Source organism: Cupressus sempervirens, chromosome 5, assembly GCF_028749045.1.
Source record: "Cupressus sempervirens isolate cs-2001-9-10 chromosome 5, ASM2874904v1, whole genome shotgun sequence".
Taxonomy (NCBI): Eukaryota; Viridiplantae; Streptophyta; class Pinopsida; order Cupressales; family Cupressaceae; genus Cupressus; species Cupressus sempervirens.
The window spans coordinates 348195894-348223819 of record NC_143122.1 but is presented as its reverse complement, the minus strand read 5'-3'; the positions used below and the strand labels follow the sequence as shown (position 1 = coordinate 348223819).

Genomic DNA, 27926 nt, shown 5'->3' with positions numbered 1-27926 from the left:
GAAGACAAAGATGTGAATTAAATTGGCATGGCTATCATATTAATAAACAACCCCCCGCCCTCAACCAAAATAAATTATGACTAATTATGGGCATCATGTTTATGGTGAGTTTTCTCGGCAGGGATTACTAAAGACGAAAAACATCGTGTTGGTTTTGAGAGAACGTTATATGATAATACCTTTAGATCAACATCCACCAAACTGACAAAATAAAGGTATTCATTACACTTATCGTGGTGGCGACTACCCTGTTTCGTGAAACAAAAAAATTATAAAACAAATTTGTTCCAAAAACTTGCACTCTGAAGGCCTCTCACTGATTATGCCACGAGAGAAATTAGAACCCCAAAGACTGCAACAAAATGTTATTGTCCAGATTGAGTTATAAAATATACAAAAACCTTAAAAAGCATATAGCCCCTGGTCATTCACTGAAATCAATCTCTGTGAAGCGCCTGTGCAGGCATTCTTACGTTGGGTGGTGGAACCACAATATTTTCCTCAGGGAACAATGACTTGATCAATGCAGGGGTTTTTAGCAGCCGGCGACCAGTCATATTAGGATAAACATCTTCAAGAAAATAATACGCATGACCAGCGACCATACCCTGCACACAGTTTGTGAGTTGAAAATTTGATCTCAAAGCAAATATATCGGTTTGCTATAAAAAAAATTCAACTACATTACTATACCAAAAGGTCAACCCATGGGCTGCTGCCAACAAGTACAGAGAAGCCAAGCAGCACCTGCACGCAGAAGTAAATGGAATATCCTTATAAGAATGTGGGCCATCTGGTTAGTACAAAGAGAAATCTATGCAAACATTATGCAAAAAATATCATAATCAAAAGGAACATTTATTATCTGGAAAGATAAATCTCATTATATTCTCTTGAAAGCTCACATACCATATAAACAGAGAAAGGAGTGGATAGAGTAGCCTATAATTTAACAAAAAGCCTTTTTTTAATAATTTATACAGCACTTCGGCTGAGAGAAAATATTTACTCAAAAGTGCGAGAGAAAATATTTACAGGCCGCAAGGAGAGATTGTCTTCTAAAGTCCCCTTGAGGGCTACATGAGCAAATGGAGCAGCACCTATAATTACAATGAGGTTGGTCAAAGACCATCCACCATCCATTCCAGTTTTACAAGTAGAGACCCCAATGAGGTTGAGGGGCAGCAAACCTCATGGGGGCCGGGGACAATGTCCTCAATAGGGTGTACTGGGAAGTCAAGGAGGAAAACTTTTTGTGAGTTACCTACTATGATATAAGGTAACCGGGATCGAGAGGGAGAGACCCTACCACCAAACCCTAATTAGCCTTTGAATCCACACAAAAACCTTCACGGGGCACACCATTTTCACAATTTTATCCCTTAAAGGAAAAATTAAACATTTGGCACTTTTATCCCTTGGATTCTCTCAGTTTTGCCCAAGTTTGAGAATCCAAGGTACTTGAACCCTAGGCATAGTGGACTCACTTATATTTTAACTTTAGAAAACTAGTATAATATTCCACAAGTATCAACGATTCTAGGGATTACGATTTGCAAGGAATTGGCATAAGCATCATTATAAGAATCAATAATTATCAGCAATATTGTGGAGCAAAGTATCCTGAAATGCTAAGATACCGATGTGCCTCGAAAAAGGCTAGATGCGAGTGCAGATGCTTCCTAATGCGTGGATACATGGAGAAGCTGCACTGGTGCTGGCAATCGTCACTTGAAAACAGATTCGACTGAAGTTAAATAAAAGTGAGGGTGCTGTTTAGAGTAGAAATAATACGTTAACAAAGCTGTTATGGAAGTGAAGACGGACTAAAGAGGTGCCCATTCTTAATTAATTGGCGACTGCGGCTTCCATTGCAGCTTGGACTGTCGACGATACAATTGGACACATGTACTATCGTAAAAGATTGAATTGAGCTGCCCCTTCACTTAACAAAATCCATGTAATACAAGCAATCAGGCTACATGCCGTTATCATTGCTTCTTCTGCAGAACAAGAGATATACCCCACTGATTTAAATTGATCAGTTGACAGTGAAGAGCTTGTGTAAGTCTAAGCTAATACACCCATTAGTGTTGAAATCGCTGTTGAAAACGATTTATGTTACTGTGGGGCCTTTCACCTCCAACGCGTTTGACTAATTTCACAGGGCAGGTTACTAGATTCCTCATGTCGTGTCCCACACATCGACAGCTCTCAATCAGTGGGATAATCATAATGTTTGTATATTAAGTTAATCATAGTATATATATATATGGATGCATATCCAACATCCCCATAAAAGAAAATCTGCATATCCACACATCAGCACCCCACACCAGCATCAGTAACTTAGCTGAAATGTAATAACAAATCACCACAAGCCATGGTTGTTGGAACTGTGTTTGTATAGTTGTTGCAATATACATATTGTATGAAGATTAAGAAGTTCAAATTAAGGAAATTTGAATGCACAATTTATGCAAGAATTGCAGGACCTCTCTGAACCAGGAAGTCTAAAATTGTTTAGAGACTGAAAAGCCAAATCTTTGCACTTTGCAGACTCTTTGGTAATCGTGACATGCAAGATGCAATGAGGGTTGAAGTCATGAAATTTGCAGGCACAAATGATAGTGGTCTTGATGCTTTTCGGGAGAAGAATATGGTTGATGCAAGCAATCCATGTAAATGAAAATCTTCTTTCAACTTTATTTATATTTAAATTTTTCATTTAATTTATAACTCTAAAATCTCTAATTTTGTCTTGATCAGCTGCTAGATCATCTACATATGAGAGGAATTGGAGCACATACTCCTCCATCCACTCAATGATGTCCGATAGAATACCTTCCAAAAAGGTGGGAGGACTTGGTGCTTGTGCATTCTACTTGCAAGTTGCAACTCTTTACACACAAAGAAAATGCCTACAAAAAGTGGAGACAAACAACAAAGATATCAACTGAATTGCACTTAGCATTGATAATGACTATGGCCCAGCTAGTGAGCATGAGAGTGCCAGTGCCAGTGCCAGTGCCAGTTACAGTTGTTCTTCAAATTCACCATAGCATATGTTGAAGGATATTTTTGACATTCCATATGATATTTGATCAATGACGGCTGACTGTTGACACTTAATATTAGTATTTTTTAGCTAAAATTTTTAATTATATAATTACATTCAAGTTTTCAACATCACTAGTGCTGTATTTTACTACGTTATTTGACTACTACTACAGAAGTGTATATTAAACTTAATTACTGGTGCAAATACATATACATCATATATTTTTATACTATTTTGTATGGACAAACCCAAACACCAAAACCAAAATTGCCAGAATCCTTAAACACAACTCCAAGCCAGACCCAGAACTGTCAACCTTGTCCACAGAGAGGGAGAGAGAGAGAGAGAGAGAGAGAGAGAAGGTGGGGGAGAATAATTTTAAAATTGACATACATAACTATGGACTATGGAAAAAGTCAGTTTTTTTAATCAAAAACTCAACTCATCCAGAAGCTCTCATAACTCTTTGCAACGGACCTAAGGAAAAATCATGTCATTACCTTTTTTTTAAAAGCATGCTTAGATCATTCATTGACACATTTATTACTACCTTGCTTCTGATTCTCCCATCACCTATCATATCATGTTCTATCATTGCATGTCAATCTGTTGTGATTTCACATAGGTTGTGCAGTAGCATGCCATCTTCTTGGAGACTGTTTGACCTATCTCTCCATTGCTCAACAATTCTGTTGGATGGCAAAACCAAAGAAATTGAATAACTGATCTTTAACTGTCCACATCACATCTAGAATTTCGACCCTTATATATTAAATCCATCAAGTTCAATGAACACTGTCAAAATTTGTTCCCCATGGTTTATCCTGAACAAAGCCACAATGGTTTACCAATTCCTCAGACATCTCAACTCCCAAACAAAACCAAGATCCATATTTGGTCAAGGTCAGACCTGAACCTATAGATCCAAGGGAGCAAACTCGTAACGCAAGAACAAACAATAACCACGAGGAAGACATTCTCAAATTGTTGCTTCCCCATACAAAATTGCTGAATTGGATAAGATTCCTTTGTTTTATTCTACAAATCTTGTGATCAACATAACATGGGAGTATAACTACATGTTTCTTTACAAAGCCCAAACAAGTAGTCTGGGGATCCTCAAGAAGGCTTGAAATGGAGAAATGGGTTAAAAGGCAGAGTCGTTATCCTTGAAAATCCAGCAACTTTTAGAGAGAGGTCCATATGGAATGCAATCACACCAAATCTAAACATATCAATTGATGATTCCAATAGAAAATCAAAGATAAAATAATCCCAGATCACAAAGCTTACCCATGGTAAGTAGGGTGCCGTAAATGTAAAAAGCCCCAGAAAACTCATATGGACAAAGGGATTGCGTTTGCTCCATACATAAACCTGCAATGCAAAAAAAAGTTCTGGGCAAATGTATTATCCACATGTGACTTTAAAAAAAAAAATACATACTATAGAATATTAAATTACAACAAAATGAAATTTGTAGTTATTTCAAAATAAATGAGCTAGATGGACACCTAGTGCTCTGTTTTAAGTTTGTTTTTAATAAGGAACTTTCTTTACTGATACTTAATTTTTGACATACGACCAGTACAAAGTCACTCTTAAGAAAATGAGAGCATAAAGCAATACAAAACAAAAAAGGAACACTAAACAAACCATCATAAATGTCAACGAGTTGCTGAGAAATAAGAGTTTGGCAAAAGACTCTGAAAGATATGGAATCATGCCACCTAACAAAACAACAGTAGTTAAGACAGTGCCTCCAAAGAAAAGCATGTAAAAGAAGTCTGCTGTCTTTCCCCTGAAAGAGTTCTCTTCAAGGAGTTTGCAGTAACGGGCCAAAAAGAACATGTGGAATAGGAAGTCCAAATCTGTACAAGAAAACGAAATTTATGAGCTTCTGTACATATCAACAAGATAGTTTAAACAATAAAGGAATTTACACAGTAAGCACTGAACTAAAAACTACCTTTCACTCGTTCAGACAATTTTTTATTCAGGATAAGGAAACTTTTAAACAAAAATGCCTATAAGTTAATGGCAATAAAATTACCACTATCCGGTTAATTATATCACAATGTGATTGCTAAAAATCTTGGGCTATAGCTTCAATGCGGACAATTAGTTACCATTATAAAAAGGATTTTCAGAAATACAATTTGACCTGACTGCTTTTCTGTGCTTTATAACGTGCCTAAGGTATGATGATTCATCTATGTCAATCTGTCCTTGATAATATGTAAAACCCAAGCTAATATGTGCACACCCCAGAACAATTAATTGTGCAAACTGATATGTTAGGTTTCAATAATTTCTAGATTTCCTAGCATAACCTTGGTCAGCTTTCCCAAATATTTCACAAGCTTGTTAAATGTTCAAAACCCTACTGAATCATAAAAGTAAAACAGGGTTAGGACTTCCTTGTGGAAAGTTAAAACAAAGTATAACATCATTGCGGGGAATTCCTAATTGTTGGATGAATATGTCAGCAGTGCAGAATTGCTCCCATCATAACAATTGCTGTAAACAGATAGATTTGAAATCAGCCCATTTACTGAGTATTGGAAAAACACAATTAACAGGTCCTTATGTGTCAGAATAATATAAAACTTTGAATGGTATAAAGCATTTAAGGTGCCATGTAAAAAAGTATCAAATAAAAATGGATGTAAACACTACCAGCTCTCTAATTATTGAAATAAACCTATATTGTCTAGCATCAGAGAACTTCAAAGTTATTCTAAACTCTATGGCAGCAAGATTGTTTTGCCCTTAAGCGGCAGGCTGCACAACATTAGTCCCAAATCAGAATAGCCTTTAACAGTACCATTTTATACTAAATTCTGTAACAAAATACATTGTTCTCAAAATAAATCAGCCAGGGTATAGGCATAACCTAAGACATTTGGCTCCTCTAATGCCTTGTTAAAGGAACTCTATGGCGAGGATGATTCACTGATGTAATGAAATGGCTACCTTGACTGTAGGACCAATAAAGATTATCCCCACATAAAAACTAGCCTCATAGTTAACTATTTTGGTATGGAAAAGATTTTATAACATTAGGAAGTGCACGGAATTTGCAGTGTTCTCACCAAGCATTTTCCTCGTTTGGTGTCTCTCGTGTCAGGACTCGGCTATAATCGATCTCATTTTAGTTATTGGCTTGTGCTTTTAGTCATTTCAATTCTCTAGTGTATTATCCCTTCATTGGTTTTGGAAATATCTCAGAGGAAGTTGGACTAATATATTAGGGACTCCCTTTCTACTGAATGACTGATGAATATCACAGATTCAGAAAGCTAACTATAGTCCCAAGGCAAGTGAGATGGTAGAAATTAACTTAGTAAAATACAGCTGTATAGGTAGCTAGATACAAAGTAGTTGACAGTTGAACAAAGTGTAAAAGAAAGATAGCATTGTAGAAATTAATTAAAGAGTCAGATGGATAGTCTGTAAAGGGTGGTAGCAATGAATTGAAAAATTGATGATTAGCTAGAAAAGCTATGAAGGGTATAAGATGAGATAAGTTTATTAATGTCAACAAGAGACCACAAAGAGGGTCCAAGCCCCGGCCAAGAGACAACAAAAGAGAGCAGCCAACAACAAGAGTACCAAATGGTGCCCAGGGAAAAGCAGAACAAAGAACAGAAAGAGGCAGGAGCAGCAGCCAGCCACAAGCTAGCTGTCCACCACCATGGAGAAGAAACCAATAACCAAATGATACGACACAGGTCGAGTGGAGGTCCTGTGTCATCTCTGAATACAACTAGTGGTAGTGAGCTGCTGTCCCGTATAGCTCATGTGAGGCCTCACAAATCTGATGTGCTCAGTGGGAGGAGGTCCATGCCCTGGCCAAGAGAGGTCACCGAGAAAAAGGAGGTGACGAGCTGAGTAATGGTCTGTCTCAAGGCAGGTTGGATATGCAGGGTACAGTCCCGAAGCCCCATAGACTCTTGGAGATCGAGAGCCAAACACTGCTGATCTGTGTAACCGAAAATGTAGAGAGATAATAGATGAGGTAATAAAACCTCCCACTGATCTCATAATAGATGGGGCAACAGAATACAAAATGAACCTCGGGCTCGCCTCACCAAAGTCGCAAAGTTGGCAGATCCAGTCTGCTTTGTCAATACAGTGGTTAGTTTGCATACAGAGCTGATGTGAACCCACCCTAAAAGAGCCTAAGGAAATGTAAAGTGTGCAAGTCCAATGCCAAGAAAGGTAAGAGGGGTGCACAATGACCCCATCCTAATTTTCTAAAAACTGCTCAAAGTAGAAGGTCATCCTCGGTCAGAAACCCCCAGGGTTGACCCAAGTAGTGAGAATGTACAGTCTGTAAATCTCCATCCTGTGTGGTTGTTCAGCTCCCGCCAAGAAGGATGGAGATGAGCAGGGGTGTCCAGGGAATACTGAAAAGAGGGGAGGCAGTAGCCTCTGTAAACCAGCTGCAGGACTGCCCCATGGAATAGGCCCCTGCAATCACCTCAAAGGAGTACTTGTACTTGCACCAAAGGCGATGTAGGAACAAAACCAGATTAAAGATGGCCCCAAGCCTGAAAGGATGAGCCCCAAACTCAGCCAAGATGATACTCAAAGGAATAGGCCCCTTTATCAATTTTAAATTTTTGTGACCCTTCATTGAGCAGTGACTACTCATTGCTGCAATGTATAACAAAAATGATAAAAACATACTTCAAAAACTTCTACAAAAACTTGAAAACATTTAATACTTATCAAAAATTGAAACAATCTATCAAAAAACTAAATAATATGGTTGTTTGAAGACTCCATGTAAGGGTTGTTTTAAGGTTTGAGACAAAAATAATAATAAAAATCAATTTTAATCAAGTTCGGCCCACCTATTTTACTTTTGGCCTGTGACTCCCTAGGGATCCATGTGGGGTTACACCCTTGGGTCCACATGGATTCCAATTCGATCTGCGGTGTATTCAGGAAGGATCCATATTTGACCTCATGAGCCTGTCTGCATCCACAGATATCATAATAGACTACATTAAGTTGTTGTCCCAGAATGTGCCAGAGATCATGATACTTGTCATGATAGGCTACATTAAGTTGATGTCCCGGAATCTGTCAGAGATCATGACATCCTGGTTACAATTCATGAATCTTGAATATAAAATTACATTTAAAGCAAGTTCTTAGGACTGTGGTTTTGATTTTTTAATAATCAAGCAGTGGTGGAATAGATCAAGATCGTATGAGAAGATAATAGAATGAGAATGATGGAAACAGCAGCAAAACAGTAAACAAGGAATCAAGAACATTAACATAAAATGGTCAGGAAGGGTCCCCAAACTACAGCACAAAAGTAGAGTGGGCAGAATACAGAGCAGTTTTAACAGTGCCCTAGTGGTGCCAATCTAACGGCACTATCTAGCAGCACCATTCAAGAGAAAACATAAAAGAGGAAAGCCTTATAATTAATCCCACAGCCTCCAAAGAGTGAATTGCCCTAAAAACATCCTAATAGAAAAAAATTTAAGAGCATGAAAAGCCTAAAGAGCAAATCATCGAATAGCAGAAATAAAGACAACGATGGCAGGGGAAAATAAAAGACTCAAATTAAAACATTTATTTTACCATGTTCATAGAGATATTTTTTTCAACAAATATCAACATTTTTTTTTGCATTTTAAAGTAATACATCTGATGAATGTGCAATTTGACAAGTGTGATTTGTAATACAAAATACAAACAAACCGAATAATACGCAATGATGAATGTGGTATATAATATGGAAAATAAAAACATAGAAAAAGAGAGTATCAAATAACAATGGACATCAATCTCAATCGAGCATGAAACAAAGGCACATGTCCAACAAATATATATGCCACAGTACTATCTTATCCAAGAATAGAAAACCTCAATTCCATATGCAGTGGAAGAGAAAACACTTTAATATTGATACTCAAGCGATGCTTTGTTGAGTTATTACATTGTAATTAATAGAGGCTAGACTAACAGATATTATAAGAATTCAATATCATTATTTCATATGGGCAGTAATATCTACAATAAAATTAAGGATGTAAAACGAGACAGCAATATTTTATAGGAAAATCTCTATGAGAGGTCAAAGTATGAGTAATTAGGGCTACGAAAAGAGGTTTGGAGATAGGATATGATATTATTAGCGTTTTCACATGACAGACGGAACAAAAGAGACAAACATGACATAACAGGAACCTCAATGCTAACCATGGTTCAACTGTAGTCAACAAACCATCAAAATGATATTATAAACATCTTGTGCAATTTATTGATTGTGGCAAATCATAAAGGCCCAGAGCACCCATGTTCATCATTTGCGATAAGTTCCCCTACACCCTTGTTTCACTTACACACGGAATTTTTTGAGCATTCTCAAGTTCGGATAACACACACTAAGTGCCTCACACTCACAAACTCAAAGTTTACTTATAGAATCATGTCATTTGTAAATTGCAACATATCATAGGAGATGCACAACAATTGCATTCACATTTGAAGATCTGCTGAGGTCACAGTCAGTCTGAAAGCCTGTAGTAATAATACGCACAGAAATGGGGATTATCAGAACATTCACAGATATATGCTCCCTTGTAATTTTGGATAAAATTGACAATAAGAAGCAGATTGAAATGTTGAGCATAATGTACCTTAGTAAGGGAAGCAGCACATTTGTTAATACCTTTTGACAAGATGAACAATATATACAACACCACATTAATTTGTATTGAAGATTATAATTCAAAGCCTTCAGTCAAATTAAAAATTATTGGATTCATATCTGCACACATGTATTATGGCCTCCCTCATTTATCGTGCATTGGCTGTATGCTGATTATGAAAATTTATAATTTCCTATCCAAACATATCAATCCAAAAGCACCATGGATCTCTGAGTCTATTTTATGGAGCTATACAAAGTGTTTTCTTAGAACTTTGCATTCTCGACAGTTGCAAGTGGCATCTAAACACTTAGAGAGATTGTCTAAGGCTTCAAGATCAGAACTTGGAGGTTATTCAACTAGTTTGACAGGAAATTCTCATTTCCAGCACAGTTCATGTTCACGATGGTAATTCCCGAGGCATAGAGATGTTCTTTCCTACCATGTATGGACTTGGGACATAATATTTGTTGTGTTTCTACACAAATTCATTTGAGGATTGATTTCTCATCATAACAAAAGATTTGGGTTGAGTGGAGAGTTCAAATATTTAATCTGATACTCTAGAGGTTGGAACATTATATATGACATTTGGATACATTATATCCTTGTTGTTCATCTTGGTTAATCCTCCACATATATTTGGAGGTTCATTAATTTGGAAAACCCATTAATTTGCTGAATGGGAATTTTACATTGTTGGGGGGGAATAATAATCAATGTTCTAATCCTATTGTTTGACAAATGCTTATGTTGAGACATTTTCTGATTTGTTGCATATGGACAGACCCTCATTGGAGAACCTCATATCAAGGATGTGCAGATAAGTATTCATTATCTTTGAGTATTACATTTATCTTATTTGTTTTCCTATGCATTCTGCAAAGAGCTATTTGCCTTGATTTTTTCCTTTGTGTCTGGGGATGTTCTTGAAGGAAAAAGATACTTGAACGTGCTAACTCAATCTTATGCTTCAATCAAACTTTTGATGACCTTGATAATATTGATTCAGAGGGAGTCTACCACTTCACCGGAGACAACCTTGTATGATGAGATCAGAAGGTTGATATCAATTTCAAAGGGAAATCTAACATTCCATCAGAAGCAACCTTAGACCAAAAAGTCAACAGATTGAGGGAGAAGTTCGAGGTGAAATTCCTTGTAATGCATTCTTCTCTGTAAGAGAGAAGTTTGAGGTGAAAACCCTTGTTCTACCCTCTAGGAGCAGCTATGGTGGATCCACCCTCTTGTTGAAAATAGACTAGAAAACATATATGAAAACCATAAGCATATACCCTGGGAAAAACCCTCTTAATAGAGGGAAACAACCCAGCCTTCAAAGTAGTTCCTTTATTGAATAAGAGTGATTATTACCTGCTGTCTAATTACAAATAACTCCTATCAATAGCATCAGAGCTATAATCAAAATATATGAATTGCTTATCGTCTTCTAAAGAATAAGCTATGATTGCAAATAAGGAAAATCAACTATACAAATTATATATGAATATCGATACTGCTGCCAGGAAGAGCAAAAACGTATATATATGACTCAGCTTAACAGGAAATGAAGAAGTCCAGAAGTCTTAAATGAAACTGATCGAACATCAATCCAATTCTGCCGATAAATCTTCAAACCAAAAAGATAGCCACTGGGTGCAATAGAACTTTATTTTGTGTTGCCGTTGGTAGACGTTTTCATATGAACTGTCATCGTCAACTCTTAATCATCTTGAAACTTAATAAAATAAATAAGACGATTGACGTCCATACTGTAACCGCAGGTGAATAAAATCTTTGATAATACATTTCAATAACTGTCAAAGAGATGTTTAATATAGATGTGCGGGTCCCAGAATGATATTGCAGATGACGTGTAATATATCCTACAAAATACATTAAAGCAAAAAGAAAAAATCTCCATACAAATATTGCATCCGTATTTAATATTAAATAATCATTTAATATACTGAATTTCATATAAAGCTAAAAAATTCAACACTCCCTCTTAGCTTATATGAAATTTTTAAGTTAAATAAATAGCACAAAGATCCAATTTGATTAAAATCATGAAATATCTCTTTAAAAAAAAATTATTCATAATTGGATTTGATCAATCATGACAAATTTGTAAGACTCATAGCTAAGCGTTCATTCATGGACTCACTCAACATGAATAGTTATGGAATCTCTCAACATACCACACAACTCTTATCACGGATTTACTCAACATGATAATATCATGGACTCTCTCTACATGATATTCACTATCGCATAGTGAAAGAGCTGTAATAGCTGATCTTACAATATTTATCAGATCACACACCAAAAATAATAATAATAATAATAGGTAAATCTAAATAAACTAGACTTAGTTCCATTTAAGTCTTAAGATTTACCATTCCTAATTTTTCTCTGAAAAAACAAAATTTCACCTTAGATAGAGGCTTGGTAAAAATATCAGCAGTCTGATCTTCAATGCTGATATACTTTAGCTCCACGGCCTTCCGAAGAACCATGTCTCTTAAGTCATGATACTTAATCTCTATATGCTTTGACTTGTCATGAGAAATTGGATTTATAGAAATTTTTATGCAGTTCTGATTATCACAGAAAATTGTAGTAGGATCAGAAGATTTTTCAAATAATCCACTTATGAGTTTTCGAAGCCAAATTGCTTCACGAGCTGCTGAGCAAGCCGCCACATATTCAGCTTCAGCAGTACTTTGAGCTACACATTTTTGCTTCCTGCTGCACCAAGTAATCATGCTTGAACCAAGACTGAAACAAAAACCAAAAGTACTTTTTCTATCCACAATACAACCAGCCCAATCAGAATCTGAGAACCCATGAAGTTTCAGATCATTAGAACAAGAAAAACTCACTCCATATTGTAAAGTCCCTTTGACATATCTCAGAACATGCTTAGCTGCAGTGAAATGAAATTTCCGAGGTTCACTCATAAATTGACTCAAAGTATTGACAGGAAAACAAATATCAGGCCTTGTATTGACGAGAGACATGAGAGAACCAATCAGTTGTCTGTAAATAGTATAATCAATCAATTCTGAATCAGCTGCATTTACTTGAATTCTCTTCAAATTAGATTCCATAGGAGTCATATTTGGCTTACAGTCAAGCATACCAAATCTCTTAAGAATATCAATAGCATATTTACCTTGACTGATAATGATTTCATTAGATAGTTGCCAAATTTCTAGACCAAGAAAATAATGCATTAAACCCAGATCTTTCATTTCAAATTCAGAAGATAAGTCATTTTTGCATTTGACTATCATTTCATCATCTCCTGTGATAAATAGATCATCAACATAAAGAACAAGAATCAACATGAGATCTTTATACCTTTTGAGATAAATGTTTGGATCAGCCTCATTCTTTGAAAAACCCAAGCTCAAAAGATAACCATCAATGCGCTCATACCAGGCTCGAGGTGCTTGCTTAAGACCATACAATGCCTTATGAAGTTTGCATACATGAGATTCTTTGTTATGTAAAATAAATCCATCAGGCTGTTCTACATAAACTTCTTCATTAATAAATCCATTGAGAAAAGCTGTTTTTACATCCATATGATGAATTTTCCATTTTTTACTTGCGGCAATAGCAATAATGGTTCTGATAGAAGTGTACCTTGCTACAGGAGCAAAAATTTCATCATAATCTATACCTTCTTTTTGACTGAAACCTCTGGCAACAAATCTGGCTTTGAATTTGTCAACACTCCCATCTGCAGCATGTTTTGTTTTGAATAACCATTTAGAGGAAATAACTGATTTATCTTTAGGACGAGGAACAACCTCCCAAACTTTATTTTTTAGAATAGACTCATATTCTTCTAACATGGCATCCTTCCAAACCTACTGACTTAAAGCTGATTCAACACATGAAGGTTCAGAGTCAATGAGATTACACATTAAAGCAGAATAATTATCAAAAATTTGAGGACGTTTACTTTCCCTAAAGGTTCCTTTAGGAGCTGAAAATTTTTCAGCTTCTTGCATAATATTCCTTGCCCACAACGGTCTCTTCTTCTCATTCAAAGGACCATTAGGTTCAGCTTCAGAAATATCTTGAATTTTAGGCGAAGGAGAATCCTCCCTCTCAGAGAAGATTTCCGAATTAGGAGAAGAATTTTTAGGAACCATAGGAACATCCAAATCAACATCAAAAGAAGAATCAGCAAATTTGGAGCAATCAAAATTTTCTTCAAAAGAAACATCTCTACTAAGTTCAATAAACTTTTGCCCTGGAATATAAATCCTATAAGCTTTGGCAGATTCACTATAACCAACAAAAATTCCCTTTTTACTTGAAGGATCTAATTTTGATCTCTTATCTTTGGGAATATGAATATAAACTGATGAACCAAAAACTTTTAAATGACTTACATCAGGTTTAGTACCGGAGAAAGCTTCTTCTGGAGTCATATTATTAAGAATACGATGAAGACTTCTATTTTGAAAATAAACTGCTGTCCTGCAAGCCTCTACCCCAAGAAAAATCTGCAAATTTTTGTCATGAATCATAGCTTTAGCAGCTTCAACAATAGATCTGTTTTTCCTTTCAGCAACTCCATTTTGCTGAGGATTATAGGGGACACAAAACTCCCTCTTGATTCCTGCTTCAACACAAAAAGACTGAAAAGAACCTGAAATAAACTCACCACCATTATCAGATTTGAGAGTCTTGTTTCTTTTCAAATAAATTCTCAACTGAGGCTTTAAATTCCTTGAACTTGGATAAAACTTCATCAGATTCTTTGGTTTTAAGAAAATAGATCCATGTTTTTCGAGCACAATCATCAATAAAAGTAACATAGTACCAAAAACCACTTAAAGAAGCTGATGACATTGGTCCACATAAATCTGAATGAATCAACTCTAAAACATTCTTAGATCTATTTTCACTTGAATGAAAAGGACTTTTCGAAAAATTTCCCAAAGAGCAACCTTTGCAAATGCCATCAAATGAGGAACTAAGAGAAGGAAGACCTACAACAAACTTCCCAAAAGAAGAAAGAGATTGGAAATTAAGATGACCAAATCTCTTGTGCCATAATAAGTTGATGTTGGAAGCAGAATGATTTAAAGCATGAACTTGATTGGCTGCAAGCTTGTAAAGACTTCCATGACGTTCACCAATAATTTGAGCAGAAATAAAATCAGAATCCTTCTTCCAAGCCATTACACTTCCATTAGAAAAAGCAATATTAAGACCTTTATCTTCCAAAGCTGATATGGAAATTAAATTCCTCTTGATACCAAGAACAAATAAAACATCACTTCGATGAAGAGGAATACCATAATTTAATTTCAATAAAGTATTACCTGCCCCTTTAACAGAATAGGATGCATCATCACCAATAATCACTTGAAGATGAGAATCTGATTCAACCAGATTTGAGATATGATGCTTGAATCTAGAAATGTGACGAGATGCACCACTATCTATTAACCAAGTATTACGATCAGCTTGCACATGACTAGACAAAGCTGATATAAGAACAAGACCTTCTGAGTGACCATAAGAATCTTTTGAGGGAGAAGAAGCTTTTGAATCAGATATAGTCACATCATGAAAGTTGAGTTTCACAGTGCAATGCTTAGCAAAATGACCAAGTTTTTCACATCTAAAGCATTTAATCTTGGAGAAATCTTTCTTTCTTTTAAATTCAGAAGATGAGGAAGAATTTTTATCATCAAACCTTCTGAAATTTTTCTTCCTTCCTCTTTTCTTAGAAGTTTGAGAAGTAAGCACTTGATCTTCTACTTGAATAGATTTACGAGAACTCCCTCTAGCTTCCAGACGACACTCCTCTTGAATACAATCAGTTCTCAGTCTTTCAAAGGTTGGAAAATCATTTCTGCTGCTAATACCTTGAATGAAAGATTCCCAAGAATGAGGAAGACCATTCATTGCAAGCATTACAAGTTCTTTGTCATCGACAGATTCTCCAATTAACTAATCCTTAAGTTCTGAAATCTTCAAGAAGAAAGAGACAACAGAGTCACCTTTGCACATCTTGATATGAAGAAGTTGCACGCGAAGAGCCAAAGTTTTGCTGGTATTGTTTATCTCATACACACTATGCAGAGAATGAAACATTTCTTTGGCAGATTTCAGATTGGAAATAGTAGGAACTAAATGATCCTTCATGGAGTCAATAATAATTCTTTTGGCCAGAATCTTATTCTTTTTCCAAGCTGCACTTTCTTTAGGATCAGGGGGTTCTGAAACTTCAGACTCCACAAATGTAAGAAGATCATTTTCTTCCAGAACTAACAAAATTCTGGATTTCCATGAGATGAAATTTGAGGCTCCTTCCAGACGATCTTCTACCTTCAATCCAGGGACCATGATTGAAAAATGAAAAGAAATCTAGTCTAGACTTAGAAATTATGAACCTGGCTCTGATACCATGTTGAAAATAGACTAGAAAACATATATGAAAACCATAAGCATATACCCTGGGAAAAACCCTCTTAACAGAGGGAAACAACCCAGCCTTCAAAGTAGTTCCTTTATTGAATAAGAGTGATTATTACAAAGTTCAGACCTGCTGTCTGATTACAAATAACTCCTATCAATAACATCAGAGCTATAATCAAAATATATGAATTGCTTATCGTCTTCTAAAGAATAAGCTATGATTGCAAATAAGGAAAATCAACTATCTTGCCAGAAAGAGTATATCGCATATATATAAGACTCTGTTCACATAAGCTCATAAATCTTTTGTGAAGCTGATGCAAGAATACGATACAAATTATATATGAATATCGATACTACTGCCAGGAAGAGCAAAAACGTATATATGTGACTCAGCTTAACAAGAAATGAAGAAGTCCAGAAGTCTTAAATGAAACTGATCGAACATCAATCCAATTCTGCCGATAAATCTTCAAACCAAAAAGATAGCCACGGGGTGCAATAGAACTTTATTTTGTGTTGCCGTTGGTAGACGTTTTCATATGAACTGTCATCGTCGACTCTTAATCATCTTGAAACTTAATAAAATAAATAAGACGATTGACGTCCATACTGTAACCGCAGGTGAATAAAATCTTTGATAATACATTTCAATAACCGCCAAAGAGATGTTTAATATAGACGTGCGGGTCCTAGAATGATATTGCAGATGACGTGTAATATATCCTGCAAAATACATTAAAGCAAACAGAAAAAATCTCCATACAAATATTGCACCCGTATTTAATATTGAATAATCATTTAATATACTGAATTTCATATAAAGCTAAAAAATTCAACACCTCTAACGTGGTTCATGGTGGATATCCTATGAGTTACTACATGATTCCGTTGGAAAACATCATGACAAGTGATGATCTTTCATTGATGTGTTTGTGAGGTCCCTATTGTAAGGTGACGATCTTAACAGTGGCTTGACTTGTTATCATGATGGACAACATTCAGTTGTTGCCCAGAGTGTGCTGAAGATCATGATAACGATTGTATCATAATAAACTACATTAAGTTGTTGTCCCGAAATGTGCCAAAGATCATGATACTTGTCATGATAGGCTACATCAAGTTGTTGTCCCAGAATGTGTCGGAGATCATGACATCCTAATTACAATTCACGATAGGACTACATTAAATTGTTGTCCCTAAGATCACAATTGTTATCTAATACACTACATTAAGTTGCTGTCCCAGAATGAGCCGGAGATCATCATAACAAACATATCATGATAGACCATATTAAATTGTTGTCCCAGAATGTGCAGGAGATCATGATACTTGTCATGATTGACTACATTAAGTTGATGTTCCAGATATCATGACATCTTGATTACTTTTCATGATGGACTACAATAAGTTGTTATCCCTGATATCAAGATTGTTATCTGATAGGCTACTTTTAGTTGTTGTCTCAGTGTGTGTCGGAGATCAAATAACACGTATCCTTCTAGGATATAACGTATTCTTTTGCTAGGCTTTATGAACTTGATGTCAAAGCACATACCGAAAAATATAAGTATGGCAAAAATCACATGGTTGATATTCTTAGTTGAATCATATGCATAATGTGTTAAGATATATCTATATATATATATATTAGGATCTCTGCAAATGTAATAACATTCCTGATTATTTATGTATGTTCCAAGTGCAGATTAAAATGTATATATAAATATGAGTAGAGAAGACATGTCTCTATGTGCACTGGCATCTAAGTTTGTCTAATTGATGATTAAGTTATAAATAACCATAGACACATGTCTCTTCATGAGACATATCTCCTCTACTCATATTTGTATATAGGAAGGTATAGATTAGAATGTATTTATAAATATACATTCTAATCTGCACTTGGAACAGGCATTAATAATCAGGAGTGTTATTACATTTGCAGAGATCCTATCCCACAACAATTTATTGTGAACGTATCAATGATATTGTCCAGCATATGCTAACATTTATGTTTCAAAAAATTCTACTCTTTTCAGGTTTTTCCTTAATGCAAGTGCAAGCCTGTTAAGAAACGGCTCATTTCAGTCCCAGTGCATGGAATCTGGGTCTAGTAACAATGGTCTAATGTGCCTTTTTCCCTTAGTTGAAGATCTTTCAACAATCATTGTCAGAGAACACTTTCTTGCTCATTTCTGTAAGCAGTAAAACTTCCAGACTAGTAACAAGGATTTACAGTTGATGTACAAGCTAAGCGTGGTATTTTATGCCCCATTCTAACCAGTATGTCAATTTGGCATGTAACAACCAGTTTGTGGAAGCAAGAGATCTTATTTATCTCAGGACGTCATTGCAGGCATTGCTCAGAATATATAGTTATGCTCAAACTGTGGTTCAATTCTACAAGTGACAATCACAACAGATATCCTTAATCCCTCCCATTGTTGCTAAGATGGATGTTAAAAAGACTAGTGGGTCTCCTTTAGGTACCTTCCTGCAAAAATTAAACTAAGGGAACTATGTTGATGCCCCAAAACCTAGAGAAATATGTTGAAAAACCAAGGCTAAAGACAATAAAGTTTTAGGTCAAATTTCTGTAAAGAACATATTTTTTGTTTCTGTTGACACCTGGACTTTACCGCCAACAATACAGAAAAGCATATCCAAAGCACCTTCTATAAAATGGGGTTTAATGCCCACTTGCTCTCATCAAATCTTCTTTTCTACAGAGATCATTCAAAATGTTGGAAACTTACACAAGCATTCAATGGCATCCATGGACTCTTTGAAAAGTTTACAAAAAGACTGCATTTGCTACAACATTTGAGAAGCTAACAGTGTTGCAAATATTTTCAATTTCATTAGTTTCATCAGTCAACTAAGTACAGAAATGATATAGCACTGTGGAGGACCTTTTTTGCACAAGACCTAGAGCAGGCATTTTTACTATTGTTAATGCTCAAAGAAATTCGTATGTTTAGGTGCATAGCAAAGCTTTCTCTTAAAAAACTTGAGAATAATGCAAGTAAGGATCCTGCATTATGAGTTTTAGGATTAAAACTACCTATAACATCCAAACTATGTTACCAAATTCTTCCTTGGCAAGCCCAAAGTCTGGCCCCATTCTTTCACAAGTCTGGTCCTTATCATATTCTTGCAAAAGTCTGTCCAAGTTCTGTTAGACAAACACGACACAAACTTTGCAGTTTCTATGGCAAATTGCCAAATCTGCAGCAGGACCCAGGCTGAATTTTACCAAAAAATGGATTTTTTTTTTACTTTGTTAAAGTTTATTTTGGTCCATCTTAATCAATCCAATCATCCAACCCTAAAACAGAGCACAAAAAAGGCTACAAAGAGAAAACATATGCTATTTGGACTAAAACACTAATATATATATATATATATATTGCTATGTTGCTTTACTATTAACATAGTGGTGTATTAACTTATTTTCTGCTGCATACATATACATATACATAAATATATTAAACATACATTTTTGTACGGACAAACCCAAAAAGAGTTTGAACCCACCCCAAAAAAAATCTTGAACGAATTTCAAACCCGCATCTGAACCCAAATCCGAACCGGCAACTTAGCATTGAAAGACTAAAACCCATCATTCGCTTCCAATGTATTTCTTCCCATTCTCACATGCCACACTACCTATTGCCACCATTCAATCCCTATCATTTCATTTGGAAAGAGGCTAACAGCTCAAGTATACCAGGAACTGTATCATGGAAAACATTATCTTTTGTTTTTCTCTTCTACATCATGACATCTATTTCTCTGCCTTCCATTGTGATTGATTTTTATTCCTTGGTGGTTAAATTGAAAAGATGTCTTCTTCCAAGTTTGGTGAGCAAAGGGGTGTCTGTACATTTCAGATAAAATTTGATTCAGATTACAGAGATTGTAGGGAGGGCTATTTTTATTCCTTGGTAACAAAATTGAATAGGTGTTGTCTCTCAAGTTTGGTGAGCGAAGGGGTGTCTGTACATTTCAGGTTGAATTTGATTCAGATTGCAGAGATTGTGGGAGTACAGTTTTGGTCTAGTTTATTTTTCCCCACATTTTCCTCAGGATAAAATGCTCCTCCATGCTCTCTTTTCTCTCTCCTTGTTACTGGCATTTCAACCTTCACTTTCATTTCTATCTATGCAAAGTTCTCTTCACCGTGTGTGTCAATGTTTCCCAATCCCTACAAAACAGCTTCAACCATTCTGCCAAGGCTTCTTTGCCAAAACAGATAAGAAAATTGGGATTAATTCTGGAAGTCAATTCAGAGTAAGGCTTGAGTCACTTTCTTAATAACTGGGACTGAGTCACAATTTCAAAAATCTCAATGCTCTAGAACCAGGCACTATATTCACAAAAAAATCAACAGCCACCACTCACATAAATCAGAGATGGATTAACTGGCAGCAACATGAGCCAATTGATGCAATGCCCAGGACACTACCATAGTAAGCTCAATCAGTTATTTAAGACCTTGTTTCTTGAAAACATCATATAAATTTTGCAATCTACAAGCATTCCTGGAATTACTAATTGCTTTTCTGCAGCTGATCATATTTACTAAAATAATCTCCTTAGCTTTTTAATTTTATTTTAATGGTCACTTATAGATATTCTAAATAGATTCTTTCTATTTTCTTTTTAGAAACATCTCAATTGTAAACACTTAGAACCAGAGTTGCCGGAAACTCTTTCGTATCCCCGTATCCAATTTGGAAACATATCCGATACTGCCTGGATACACGTCAACTATTGTACCCATGTCTGCCTAAAAAAACTTGATTTTCCAACCATGCCAAATACTATGGGATTTGATTTTTTAAATGATTTGATGTAAATCTTCCCAAATTTGATTTCAAAAAAGTTTTATTAAAGCAATTTTTTTTAAATGGTTTAAACAAAACCTGCACCAAATGAGAAAGATAGATAAAATGTTTTTCTATTTCAGCAACCCATTTTTTCAGTTATCTTCTAATGTAACTCTACTATGTTTACAAATTGTGGAGTGTAAAATTAACTTTTAAGTGTCAATATTGCTTTTGAAGTAATGAAAATCTCCTATAATAACTTAAAAACTATGTTAGATATATGTGTATGTTTTATTTATTAATGTTGTGTCCAGCTGTATCCATATTGGTGGTCTTAAAAAAATGGCCATATCCGTACCCAATACCATATTCGTATTTTTATCTGTATCCGTATCCATGCAACTTTGCTTAGAACAATTCATTCTTTGGTGGTTGGTCTGCACCTCTCCCATTCTTCTAGTCATTTATTTGTGTCTTCAAAACCGTGACCCTGTCCATTTCCTGTATTTTTCTCAATACCTGTCTGTATTAACGACCCTTTTTTGGTCATTTTTCTCTGCTATTAAATTCTGTGTTAAGAGCCGTCTGAGGCTTTTTTTGACCTTCAGTCTTTCACCTGCAGCTAGGGAATCCATTTCTACGCAATCTGTTTTGCAGCAATCTGCCATTTTTTGAAGATTTTTGCAGCCGGCTAGGGTTTTGTTCAAAACTCTCAGTTTTTTTACCTGTGGACATCCACATTATGTTCACCTTCAGCAGTATGACAGTTTGAAATAGAAAATTTAGGACCTCAGATATGCCCTCACCCAAGCAAAGCAGATTATCACATTGACTTTTAAGGCTACATGTAATAACAAGGAACTGATACCAAAGATTGCTGTATGAATTTAAAAATTCTGGTTGGACAGAATTTTTGTTAAGTTTATAATAATGAAACAACTAAATTCTGATCTTTTGTATTATTTCAAATCCTGAAACCTTTTCGAACTTCATCTTTCCAGTGCACTCTTCTAAATTGAAATTGATTAAAAACTTTAGCCAAATATTGAAGGGATCTAAATTAAATATGGCTCTTTGCTCATCCAGAATTTGTCTATTTCTGTGTTCATTTTGATATTAATGTTTTATTAATGAAACAAGCAATTACTAATAATCAAGTAACAATTCATGTCTGTAAACATTACGAAAACCAAAAAGCTTTGCAGTTCCTTTCAAAATATACTACATGGTAATATTTGCTAAATTGGATCAATATAATTACCCATCTTTCCAAAGTAGAAGAAATTTGTGATAAAACGCCAGAGCTCATACTGCTTGAAAACTCGAGTAGGATTTAAATATAGGTGATAGGGTGATATTAACTGCACAAAAAGCATCTTCATAAGTTCTCATCGCTATCAATCTTAACAAAATTAAACTAAAAGATGCTTATGTACCAAGGAGCAGATTGGCTATAAAATGCAGTAAATCAGAAATATGAAATACTAAGGGCTCAACAAAAGAGTTTTTTCAGCAAAAAATCCCTACATTAAACCCTTACTCAAATTTGAAAATCAAAACAATGCAATATCTCTGCAGTTAAACTGAAGATCCTTATGATGATTCACAACTTCTTCACTTAACCTAAAAGTATCTGAAGACTGAAGCAATGCAAAACACCTCCAACTAACCTAAAGACACTCCAAAACAATAAGTATTTCTGCAATTAAATGAATTGAGAACCCAACACAGTGCAAAATAACTACAATTAACCTGAAACACATGAGAACAATGAAGATTTCTGCAAATAACTGAAATAACAATCCAAAACAATATAAAATCTCTACCATTAACTTTAAAAATCTTCAGTCCAATGCAAAACTATTGTGCGTAATCTTAAAATACTCCAAAACAATATCAGAAAACTGCAATTGACCTAAAACAAATGAATTTGTTTCTAAAACGAACTCCCAACAATTAGTTCCAAGGTTTGTTTCAATTTACCTGCCATCCACCAAGCACTATCACACCAAAAAAGGATTAATATGATTACACTTTTGAACCAAGTTGCCAAGTAGCTCAAGTATGCATCCAAATAACTCAAGCAGCTCAAGCCAAGAACAAGGCAGCTCATTCCAATTTTCCATTACTTTGAGTAATCTTCTAGATTTATACAACCTTGATCATCAACCTTTGACATTGACAACAATGTACTCAATAATATTGACTTTCTGGTATGAACCTTAGCTACATTGTCTGAAAATTGGCCAATTGGATATTTAGTGAGGACATTGTCCACCTGAATTAAGGATTTTATCATACCTGAAAATATATCCATTCATTTCATATCTAGAAAATATCCATTCAAAATTTGAGAGCAATTGAAGCATTCCTGGTTTAATGCCACCATAAAAACTCCCACCAAGTGAAATGTCCACTCATGCCTCTTAAAGGTTCAAAAAGTCAAATGCCATAATCAAACCCATAAGAGGTCCAATTAACCCTTCAATAAAAAGAAGATTAATCTTATTTCTATAACATCAAGCACCATTACAAACTGTTTTTTAAATTATAATACATATTTGTCCATTGTTTCTTCTTGTTTTAACCAAGCCAATTCTCTAAAATGGACTTCAAGATCCTTCCTATCCAACCTTTCAATCATTTTTTCGCAAAATTCATCATATTTGGCTATTAGACCATGACACTGGAACCATCCAACGGTACGACCATCCTAGAGTCAATCATTCCAAGAGTAAGATGGCAAATTTGACAGTGTTATCCTTGGTCATTAGTTTTAGCAATAGATACATGTCTAATTTTGCACCAACACGAGCAATACAATTATTAGAACCGTTAAATATAGATAACATTTACTTTTTAGAGCTTTCTGATAATCATTATATCTTGATTGGGGTCTAGATTCAATCCTTGACCCATTTATAGCTCTCCATATTCAAGTAATTCATAAGAGGCATTGCTTCGTGAATCTCTTCAAGGAGATTTCTATATCCTCCATTATAGACGATGATATTGTCTTGAATTGAGTTTCATATTTCTCCAATTGAAACTTCTACCCGTTGAACACAAGTAGGGCAAGGCAATCTACTAACAAACAAAACCAGGAAACCTTGGTTCTTTAAGGGACAATTTGGTTCCTAGAAGATGACAGGAATTGGTTTTTTCAAAATCCGGATTTGAAAATTTTTGCATTTGTTTCAAAATTAGAAAAATGGAATTAGCATACCGGACTTCCAATTTTGCCTCAAAACCAGGTTTTCCCACTTCCTACTAGCAAGTAGGAATTGAAAATCAAAACCTGGTTATGTTTTTACGGAGTGTAAAAAAAAAAATTGGACTAATTTTTGAAATTTTCCTTGAACTCCAAACTTACACATAAAAATGTGTCTTCACACACATCTTCCAAGTGAAACAAACGGTTTAAGTAAAATCCCAAAAATCGAGATTTGCAAAACCTTGATTTGGCTAAACCAAGGTTTGTAGAAATCCCACTTTTTTAAATTCCACAAACCAAACGGACCCTAAGTGACTTCTCTACTTATTATTGTAACTATTATTGGCTCTAGAAGAACTTGCCTCAGTTTTGAATTTCATGAATCATTCTATGTCTTATAGTTGTTATGCATATTGATAATCACAGATGTCACTCTCTAACCCTGTTTGCTTCCGCTACCTTAACTTCCAGTTGCGTATCCCCAGTGGCTGGTAATTCAATCCCTCTTATGCAGCAATTTACTTCTTGATGAAGCAACTTTGCTGCCTTAAATACTGTCTGATACTTGACCTTCTAAAGCCAATCTGCTGCCAATTGGTAAGTTACTTTAATTTAGACTCAGATTTGCATGATGGTGATCATTGTTTGAGATTATGCTTAGGAATTGTGGGATTTTGTACTCCAATTCCAGATCTAAAGGGGTTTCATCATATGGTTGGTTGAGCCATAGTTCTTGCCCCACAAGAAATAATAATCAAGTATAAAATTGATTATCATGTCCTTCTCCTTCCTTGGTCTTCACTGACTCCTACTAAAAGCATACTTTTCTTTTAATTTTACCCTTTTTATTACTATGTCCTTCATTAAAGAGAACACTGGGACATGACAAAAGCTGATGACAGGCCAGCATCTCAATATTGTAAAAATTTTATCTGTGCATCATGTCAAATATATTCTCATTATTGAATAAGCTGCCATATTAACTTTAGAAGGTTTTAGTTACATCTTCCACTACCCAACACTCATTTAAAACTTGTTCCTTAATGCCAAATTTCTAATACCCAAAGGCATGTATGGTGGGTGTTGGGTTAATATTAATTTAATTTTGAGGAGGGAGCATCACATATTGGAAAATCAAACTTCAAGAAGCAATGCAGGCAATGCTGAGGCTGGCTGTATTATTCGCAACACTGTGGGCATTTTATGGATGTCTTGCCCACTCATTAAAACTACAGTACTGATAATGGGGACAAAGCCCTTGCTCACTTGCTAAAGGTTTAATTCAAGGATTTATTCATTTGAACAGCTGGTGACCAAGTTCAAGAAAGGTATTTGTCACTATTTGCTGACTGGGATTTTCTATCTAGGTTTTTTGTTGGATAAGAAATTTGAAATGTTAAGAGGAAAATCATGCGCATCTTGCATATGACAGAGCAAAGAAAAACGACAAGGGCAGTAATGAATAGAGGTGGTGACCAAGTGTTGGGTAATGATCTTCCCGGACAAGAGTTCAAGTTGCCCAATAGGCAGATGATGGCAGCTAATAGTAATTCAACAAAAAATGTGGATTTTGCAAGGACTTCTGCTCAGACCTGAACAATCATTAGCAAAATGTACCACAAGCGATATCTCTTATCGTTCTGGATGCAGTTTTAAATGCAACTTTTTGTCTAATCTCTGACCTTGGACACTTGGGCAAGGATGAGATCATGTGATAGGTAGATTTCATTCCCAATGAGGCACAATATGCCTAAGTGGAACAAACAAACAGAAGTCTTTTTTGTCAGGTGCAAAGCAAAAACACTTGCAAAAGAGGAGGCAGAGGCGTAGGAAGCAAAGGAAGAGGATAGGGGGAAAAAAGGAGCAAGAAGCGAGGTCAATAATGCTGATAGGAAAATGAATGGGGGGCTAGAAAATAATGTGGATCAACATCCAGAGAATGCGGAGGAGGATATGGCAGCAATGCCAGCCATTGGCCAAGGGGAAAAGTGCCTGATTGACATTGCAACTTGAGTATCCACTCAGTCATAAGTTCAGTGTCCTTGTGAATAACTTTTGGATTGGATTTATATGGTTTTCTAGAATTTTTTCGGTAAATTTCAGGTGACTTGTGATTTATGTTGCCTTGTTTCATTGCTGAACCACGTGTCAAATCTTTTCATTCCCTTACGAAATTTCTTAATTTAATAAGAAAATTTAAACAAAAAATCTTCAATTAAATTAATATTTGAGTTTCTCTAGAATAATACAAGATCTCTACATTTCAACCACAAAAAACTCCAAACATATACAAAGGCTCTACAGTTGACCTAAAAATACCAAAATAATGAAAAATCTAGGCATTTACTGAAAAAAAATTCCAAAACAATTCTGATAATGTGCAATTCTTGTGAAAACATGAACAATACAAAAACCCCCGCAATTAACCAAACAATTCTTGAAAAAAATGACGATTCCCCACAGTTGACCCAAAGAAATGTAATCTCTCTGCGACTCATATAAAACGCAGTCCAAAAGAGTCATGTCCGCACAATTATCCTGAAAATACTCCAAAATAGTGCAAGGTTTGTGCAATTAAACGCACTACACCGAAATTTTTCAGAACCTCTGTACTCAAATTAATAAAACTCAAAATCGATTCGGTGACTCTGCGACGAACCTAATAATACTCCATAACATCGAAACTATCTGAAGACAGCTGAAAAGTACGCCAAAACGCCTAAATAAAGCAACGCCTACAAATACTCCTAACAAAGCAAAGCCTAGATAATTAACCTAAACATATTCAAAACTAATACAATTATATGAATTATCTGAAACTGCACCGAAATAGAGCAAAACCTCTCAAATTGGCTTGAACCTATTCAAGGTAACGCAAATTAAGGATGCATTTGAAAGAACGCCATAAAAATGCAAAAGCTCTATAAAAAACTTAAAACTATTGTTAACAATACAGTAAATGAGTTTGATTGAAAGCATTCCGTTATAATGGACAACCTAAACCGAATACCACAAATGCAAGGGAAGGTTTATATACATACATCAAGGGAGCATCCAACGGTAGTGACGATTGCTGCTGTGAGATATGAGCGTGTAATCACAGGCATTTGCTTGTACCAATCTTCTACTACTTGCGCCATGGAAAGCCCGAACTGTTTCGAATTTTCTTAGTTTCCTCTTTGTTAACCCTAAATTGAAAGAAATATACAGCTGATATATTCAGCCTTCAACAATTTCAAACCCTACTTTGACCGAAATATATAGAAGATATCTAAAACCTTCACAATTTCAGACCCTAGCTCCTCAAAATTCCGGCAGATCAATGTTTGATCATATTTTCTTTGAAACCCGTATCGATCCTTCGAGCAGCATCAGTTCAAAACCGCGCTGATTGTTATTTTTATTTCTTGTGCTCGAGTAATTTGTCCGTTTTTACTTCGACGAAGAGAACATAGTTTGTCATTATACTTCACCTAGTCATGATAAATAAATACGAATGAAAATTTATATTTACTTTATTTTGCTGGATAATGTTAACTAACGGCTTTGAATCCACATTCTACGAAGAATGCTATGCTATAGATGCGGGAGGTCCATTATATAAGTCCCATTTTCAAGTGGATGTATACTATTGTTTTTTTTGGTAGTAAATTAATTTAGCATTTTCATTAGTTTTTCTAGTT

The 27926-nt window shown here is 35.3% G+C and overlaps 1 protein-coding gene across 1 annotated transcript; it reads right to left on the bottom strand.

The window, feature by feature from the left end:
• Window positions 1-13: 13 nt before the first annotated feature.
• LOC149556140 (derlin-2.1-like) lies at window positions 14-27718 on the bottom strand. Its single transcript, XM_089830259.1, has 6 exons — window positions 27285-27718; window positions 22291-22390; window positions 4718-4932; window positions 4355-4438; window positions 694-747; window positions 14-608 (listed from the first exon to the last, which is right to left on the bottom strand). Exons 1-6 carry the CDS (start codon window positions 27381-27383, stop codon window positions 438-440), a joined length of 723 nt encoding a protein of 240 aa, XP_089686385.1. The 5' UTR covers window positions 27384-27718; the 3' UTR covers window positions 14-437.
• Between the last annotated feature and the right edge of the window lie 208 nt (window positions 27719-27926).